The sequence below is a fragment of the Phaethon lepturus genome, unplaced genomic scaffold (genome assembly GCF_000687285.1).
Source record: "Phaethon lepturus isolate BGI_N335 unplaced genomic scaffold, ASM68728v1 scaffold18235, whole genome shotgun sequence".
Taxonomy (NCBI): domain Eukaryota; kingdom Metazoa; phylum Chordata; class Aves; order Phaethontiformes; family Phaethontidae; genus Phaethon; species Phaethon lepturus.
Genome location: NW_010541389.1, coordinates 45,827 through 53,149, shown reverse-complemented (window position 1 = coordinate 53,149; position 7,323 = coordinate 45,827). Strand labels below are relative to the sequence as shown.

Genomic DNA, 7,323 nt, shown 5'->3' with positions numbered 1-7,323 from the left:
CTATTTTAAAGAATTATCTTAACAAACCACAAGCAAGAGAGAATAAAGTTATTCAGAGAAACTAGCCTTGTGCCCAGAGGCAGTGTTATATAATTGTGGTTTCTATGCATAGACATTCTCTTTCTGAGAGTACTAGATGCATTCTACTGAATAGTTAATTCTGGAAGAGAATTTGGAGGCTTAGAAGTCAAAAGATCTTTTGAACTACAAAAGGCTTTTACTCTGGCCTTTTTGTGATCTAGGTTACACTTTAAATGCCTGCTGATTCAATTGTTAAAAACAGGCTTTATTCCAAACTTGAAATCATTTAACCTACTTACCATAAGACTTGTATCTCGTTAGTCTTGATAAAATTGATAGCTGTGGAACAAGTCTCAAAACTGACATAGTCCAGTGTATTGATCAAGAGTACATAAATTGTGGTGATGCTTTAAAATATGAAAAAAATAAGTGCTTGCAAGTCTAAGTGGCAGACTATTTATTTACTCTCACACCAAGTAAAAAAAAATGATATAAAATCATCTTCCTCCCTTGGAACAATTAAAGAGCAAGTATTGGCTATAAATATTAGAGGGAGAATAAAAAATAACTGTGAGCATTTCTTTGAAATTCTATTTTCTGAAAGTCAAAATAATTGAAAATTGCTAACACTGTAGTGTTAGTTAACATAGCCATCTACAGAGTAGATATATGCTGTTTGATACTCAAAACTTAAAATAAGGGGAAAGTTTGTGTCTGAGTGTAAACTTTAAAGTTGTCATTTATTTTTAGTTTATGTAATAGGTGTAAATATGTTGACGACACTTATTTAAGAATAAAAATCAGATGCTGCCATTTAGTAGTAGCTTTTTGATTCTGCCACAGCTTAGATGATGCAACATAATTTACAGGTTTTCACTATTTACTGCTGGCATACCTCTTGCATGTTTCTGTAATGTTGCTTACAAAAATCTAAAACGGTCTTTCTTAAAAGTTTATATTGTATAATACAGGAGCTTATAAATTCTATTCTAAAACTTGCTTCCTTACAAAGAGTGTTAGCATATTTCTAGAGTTTCTTTATAAAGGTTACATTAAAAAAATGGTAAATTACTCAACTCACCTATCCTTAGTAGTTATTCTTCATGTGTATTTGTAGTAGCACTTCTTTTGCCCACACAAGCAGCAGCAGTCATATACTGATATGTAAGACCCTGCCATACAATATTCCATATAGAAGAGATTTACTTTACCTGTATGGCTAAAATTACTATCCAGCTAATGAAATCTTTAGCAAAGTCACATGAATCACCCTTTCAGCTCTTAATTTCTCTTTGCCCACTCTGATAGTCTTCCTGCAAATATCTTCTGCCTTAGCTGCATGATTAACTGCCCTTCCTTCCCATCATTACGCTCACTAGTCCTTGAGGAAAGCATGGGGTGGGGTTCTCTCTTTATTTAAACCTCCAGCCCCCAACTGAAGTCAAAATTTGGGCTTCTCAAGTGCCATACAAATACATACTCACTATTTTCTGTCAGCTAACTAAAGACTCACTCTATGCTGAGCAGTAGCCAACAGCTAACTTAAGGCAAATACTAACTTCATAGCCAGTGAAATTCTTGCTTAGACCACAGGAATACTTGTAACATGTTTCTATCCCCAAGGATGTATAGGGCTACTAGAGAGCCCTAAAAATAAAAGTTTGCAATGGATTAGTAGTTTAGCCTATAATCCCATTAGTACTAATTGTTACTACTTTAATTGAACTTTATTTAATGTACTGAACAGATGGCTATCTGAAGTAGTAAAAAGATGTTTGCCTTGCACCATTGATAGCCACATACCTTTAGATGTGAAATCCAGTCTCCATAGCAAAGTGCAAAGTCTGGCAGAGGGAATAAAATCTAAACAGATTTAGAAAGAAGCTTAAGCATTCCCTAGTTGTAAAAAAGTAGTATCTTGTTCTGTAGTTTTGGAAATTCTTGTGTTCATTATTCAGTAAATTAAATATTTAGGCCCAAATTAGAAGTGCATTTTCATCCCAAGTAAGGAATCAATAAATAACAGGTCTAGCTGCTGTCCATGCTAACCGGTGGATGAGAGTGGTTACAGAGTTACCAAGGTTCTATTATTCACTTCTCTCCAGTTTACAAAACTGAGTTGAAAATCTTGCTCAACTGCCTTCCTGCTGTGATCCAAAACTCAAGTAGTATGAAAGAAGCTTTTTGCACACCTCCTTAATGGGTACATAAGGCAAAAGGCAACTTTACCCTTACTAAATAGGATAAGAACATAGTTTAAAATAAAATGGTGTTGGGTTGATGGTTGGACTTGATGATCTTGGAGGTCTTTTCCAACCTTAATGATTCTATGATTCTATATCAGGAAAGCCAATCCTCTTCTTTACAAATACCTTTTCAAAGGATTAATACTGGAAGAACAGGATGAATTATGAATTTTGATAAAAGCTTCCCCTATTATTTTCTTCATAGCATACATTATTGTATAATTTATAAAACAATACATTATAATTCATAGTATGCCAAAATACACTGTAATTGATTATAATTATCCCAACCTATATTCAAAAGTGCAACATGAACTAACCAAGATTTTGGCTGTTAGACTCAAGAGAATAAATTTTATAACACCCTGTGAACTGAAAAAGGAGCCAGAGTAATAAGTCAGTTTAAAGTCAAAGATGTATTCCAGTAGAACTAGGACTTCCCAAAGGAATGCCAAGAAGTTACAAATCAATGTGTGCAAACTTTTTTAAAGCACTGTAACTCACATTTCCAGTTATGGATAATATAACACCACCCATTATTTCTGGAAGACAAAAGCAAGCAAATTGTTTTTCCAATTTTTTTCCTGTGGATACTTAAAAAGACAGCTTTCTCAGTTTTTGCACAAGATAGATGCAGAACACTTTACAGCCCTCTTTCCAAAGTAATTTTCACAGCTCAAGCTACACGAGCAGAACAGCTGTAAAGAGGCAGTGGCAGAGTAATATCCAGACAATTAGTCAACACCCTCTAGTTGTTAGGAGGTTTATAGAAAGTACCATAATGCGATTATTAAAAAGAAAACTTTATAATTCACAAGAAACAAACAAAAAGTCTTTGTTTTCCAAAACAGCACTACATATGCATGTCAGGAACATAAAAAAGTGTAAATTTGTTGTGCTACCGTTTGTCCAACTATTAGCTCAAGCTCTTTGACAGATGCGTTACAAAGCCGGTGGATACTTCCAAACTGTTGCAGTAAAAGCAGAGCTTTTGTTTTCCCAACTCCTGGAATTTGCTGCACCGTCCGAAACACTGACGGCTCTGCTAGCTGAGAACACTGTTTACGAAGAAAGGGGTTACTGTTGTGATCCTTACTTTGTTCACGGACCTGAAGCAAAACAAAACCGTAAATGACACTGAGTGCCCTCTGCTGGAGCTCTGCTTTTAGTTTTTAAAATAGTTTTTTCATCTCAAAAGAGTTCAATGCAACCACTACGTAGTTTTAAAACCAAACTCCCTCCCTAAGTGTGCGCCCTTATTAAGGGTTTTGATGCAGATCCACAAAGTCTCACTAGGAAACCAACAGTTTCTTAATACCACCATTTATTAAAACGATGATTTTGTCATCTTTTTTATGCAATCAGGAAAACAGAAACAATATAAGAACACAGTTTCCCCAGCCTGAGATAAAGCAAAATCTCAAGTCAATTTTGACAGAGAACTTAACTCAGTATTGCCTAACGCTATCCAGTGGCATCTCAGTGCAAGATCGCATTAAAAAAAATCCAGTATCACATTCAACTTTTTTTCCTTTGTTCCCAGATGAGCCCTCTTTTCCGCTGAACTATACTACCATATTAGTGTTGCAAGATATTTATTCCCTACATTCAAACAACAAAATATGTTGTGGTCCTTTAAGATCACAGGTATTCTTTCTGAAAAGAATGATGATTGTGGGAAAACAGGTAATTCTTCTGGTGTCCTATACTTTAATAAACGTTTGTCCACTAGACATAGAAACTTACTAGCTGAGTAATAAGTTGAGAAGCTTCTCCTTGATTTGCCACAGGAAGCAACACCATTCCAAGTTCTAGCACAACAAGCTTTTGTACTGCTAAGAAGTACTGATCACTTATTTGGGTTCTCTCCACAATTACAATTCCTCCAAGACTGTTGGCCTGTATTGAAAGGAAAAAAGAAGAAAAGACCTTGTTAATGACATGCTGATGTAATACAACAGAGCGAAAACTTCTGTCAAGTATGAGCTCCCTGAAAGAAATTCAGAGGAAGAACCAGAAGTTGTAGGAACAGTACTGAAGTTTAACACCCTATTATTACACAGCTGTGTAATTTTCCAGTTGTCAGGTGGAAATTATCACAAAAGTTTAGCTCCACTAGAATTTAAAGTAACACAGGAAGAATGTTTTCAGAAGCATGGAATAAACAAATATCAATTGAAAACTTTTCCTTTTCTCTTTACATAGTACTTACATTTCTAAACCGAACCAATCTTCGTTTGAATTCATCCCCTGCAACCAAATCTGCTTCAGAAATATATAAAATGCAAGTTCTGTTTGAAAGATGAAAATCCACAAGTCCCAAGCCATCTTCAAAGATGAGTCTAGTTTTTCCTTAAGGCAAGATTGTTAAAAGAAAAAATACAGTGGTTTAAAAAACCCCAAACTAATAATTACTTCACAGCACAGCATTCCTAATGTGTCAATAATCAGAGTGACCTGGCAATCAACTTCATATTGTTTCAAAGCCTTTCTTTTCCTTGAGAAAAAATGGTACATGCAATCCAAAGTACTGTGTGATGCCTTTAGTAATGCCAATTAATAGCACTTTCAAAATACAGATTTGAAAGTGCTATAGCTTCACAGTAAACTCTGGACTTGAACAAAAACGTCACATGCTATTCTGGAAGGACCATCTTAATTTAGTTTGCTGTTACAACAGATGATAGCACAGTCGCCATATCCATATAAATTCAAGGAACTTCAGTGGAGGTGCATGTTCATAATAGCCCCACAGCTGCGGTTCTGCTGCTTCTGTGCAGTGCTCAGCAGCTACGTAAATATGACAGAACTGATCATGTCACTACAGGATGGACAAATAGGCTGTACCACAAATATGGGACGTCAGGCACAGAATAAAGCATATTCCAGCCAAACTTAACAATACTGGGTGATAGAAAGGAATGCTTTGCCTGAATTGTTTTTCCTCTTCCAATTTGTTTGTGCTTACCTTGTAGTCTTTGGGCTATCTCTGACCCTCTCCATTTTTCATTTCCAATCACATGCCCATAAGGGACAACTATAGATCCTGTTGTCACAGGAAAGTTTGCTTTTGTTGTCATCAGACCTCCTTTAAATCTTTACTTCAGTAGCAGTTACACCCTAAAAAGAAAGGTGGAAGAGATACTAACACATTTTATAAACCTGTTCCAAACTTAATTTTATGATTAAAGTTTCTAAGATGCAATATGCTGGAAGAGATGCTATCTCCTCCCCAAAGCTACCTTACAGTTATGGTTAACATATCAAAACCGGTAAGCAACTGTGTTTACTTGAATAGAGGTTGTTGGCTTGCAACTTCCACTCCCAACTTTGCCAGGCAATCTGAAAAACACCTGAATTAAGACACACAGATGCTTAAAAAAAAAAAACAAACCACACAGCCTTTTCTATGCCTTCATCCACCCTTGCTGGGAGAAAGTCTGCTTCAATTACAAAGCTGACTCCAGAGGCATCTTCAGCCCTCAGCTGGTAGGAGTCTCCAGACAGATTATTAGAAGGTAGTTGCTGGGAGAAATTATTTTCAGGTTTGCCAGCTTTATACTGTGCCCTGCCTTTAGAGGGAAACGGGAGCCTTTGATGATAACGCACGATTTAAGGAGAAGAGCCAAAGACGAGCCCGTACGACCGCAAAAAACGCCACCCTGAGCTACATCCTGCACCCCAGCCTACAAGGGAGTCCTCACCGGGGGCCCGCTCTGAGAGGAGCGGGGGACGGCCCCAAGGGCAGCTGCCGGCCCACCGCTAACCTGCCCAGAAAAGGCAGAGCTACGTCCCGGGCGCCCCGACCTGGCGCGCCCCCCCCTGCCGAGACCGCACAGAAGGCAGCGGAGAAAAGCCAGGAAGGAAACCCCACCACCGCCTCGGGAGAGACGCCACCTCAAAACTGCCAGACGAACAGCCCGCCTCAGAGTGCGCACCTGGCTGACAGCGGCGGCCGCAAATAGGAAGCGACAGCTCTCCTCCCCTGAGCGAATGAGAAGGCGAGATAGGGCGGGCCTTGCCACTGGTAGGTTGCTAAGGAGGGCGGAGGGGTGAGTAAGGCGTGTGCTGATTGGGGGAGCGCAAACCCGCAGCAAATCCACCGCGCCGTTGTTACCAGGCGGGTCGCGATGGGGGAAGCGTCCGAACCGGGGAAAAAGTAGTCAGGAGGCGGTGGTAGAGACACGTCACCTGCCCGGTCCTGATGGCGTTTAGTTTCAGGAGAGGCCGGAAGGGCCCCTTCGTGAGTATCGCCCTGTGCAGAGCGGGTCTCCGTCCCTGTGAAGCAGGGCCAAGGGGGGAGGTGGGGGGCCACGTCCGGGCGGGACGAGCGGAAGCCCCCAGGATAGGCGGCTGCGTCCTGCGGTTGACGCCGGTGGTTGTTGAAACTAAAGTGAAAAACCGGGGAGAAAAATAAATCCTAGGCAAAGAAATTTAAGGCGTCCGGACGTCGGGTGCTGGTGCTCTCCTTTCAGTCCCGAGCCTGCTCGTCTTCTCCAGAAACACCTGGCTTTGGCGGGACGGGGAGGTGTTCCCTTCCCTCCAGGGAGGCCTCTGGGTGCTGTGGGGCTGGAGCCGCTGGGGTGGAAGTGCAGCTCGTTGGCTTCCAACGGTTGCTGAGGTGATCGTCGAAGCACACCTTCACTGCCGTAAAGTGAACTGGAAAAAGTTCATAGCGAAAGCATAGAGCAGCCAGGGGTTGTAGGATTGTCAGCAAAGGTACAGGTATTACCTTTTAACCTACCTGAAGTAATTGAAGTTTTTTTTAATATTAGATTGAAAATAAAGTATTGAACTTCTGTTGTTATCTTACTTTTTACTGTGGGATGACAGCATCCTTTTACCTCATCTGTATTCCCTGGTAATTATAGTAAGACATCTACAGTCAACAGCCTTTAGTAAACGAAATGAGGCATGCCAGGCTGCCAGAATTGGGGAGGGGTAGATTTGCAAGGTAAGGCTGACAATCTTTTTAATGCACCATTTAGTTATTTGCTGCAGCTTCCTGTAAGGATAGTATTTCCCCGTTCACCTGTTCATTATTCTGTTAAAGATG

At 40.1% G+C, this 7,323-nt stretch overlaps 2 protein-coding genes across 2 annotated transcripts in view; one reads left to right on the top strand and one right to left on the bottom strand.

Annotated features, from left to right (window-relative positions):
- Window positions 1–3,133: 3,133 nt before the first annotated feature.
- LOC104614518 (chromosome unknown open reading frame, human C19orf40) lies at window positions 3,134–5,347 on the bottom strand. Its single transcript, XM_010287729.1, has 4 exons — window positions 5,236–5,347; window positions 4,480–4,619; window positions 4,014–4,166; window positions 3,134–3,376 (listed from the first exon to the last, which is right to left on the bottom strand). The coding sequence occupies exons 1-4, from the start codon at window positions 5,345–5,347 to the stop codon at window positions 3,134–3,136; spliced, it is 648 nt and encodes a 215-aa protein (XP_010286031.1).
- Window positions 5,348–6,471: 1,124 nt separating this feature from the next.
- CEP89 (centrosomal protein 89kDa) overlaps window positions 6,472–7,323 on the top strand; it is a 40,754-nt gene continuing 39,902 nt past the window's right edge. The window contains exon 1 of the mRNA XM_010287728.1: window positions 6,472–6,510. Within this exon, the coding sequence (XP_010286030.1) occupies window positions 6,472–6,510 (39 nt within the window). The remainder of the gene's footprint in view (window positions 6,511–7,323) is intronic.

What these genes read in the sequence shown, in the direction of transcription:
- LOC104614518 (XM_010287729.1), bottom strand. Translation starts at nt 5,347, where the DNA reads ATGACAACAAAAGCAAACTTTCCTGTGACAACAGGATCTATAGTTGTC. An exon ending in GATAGCCCAAAGACTACAAG is followed by an intron (nt 4,620 to 5,235) that starts GTAAGCACAAAC and finishes TCTTGCCTTAAG; the next exon opens with GAAAAACTAGACTCATCTTT. An exon ending in CTCAACTTATTACTCAGCTA is followed by an intron (nt 3,377 to 4,013) that starts GTAAGTTTCTAT and finishes GTTTTGCTTCAG; the next exon opens with GTCCGTGAACAAAGTAAGGA.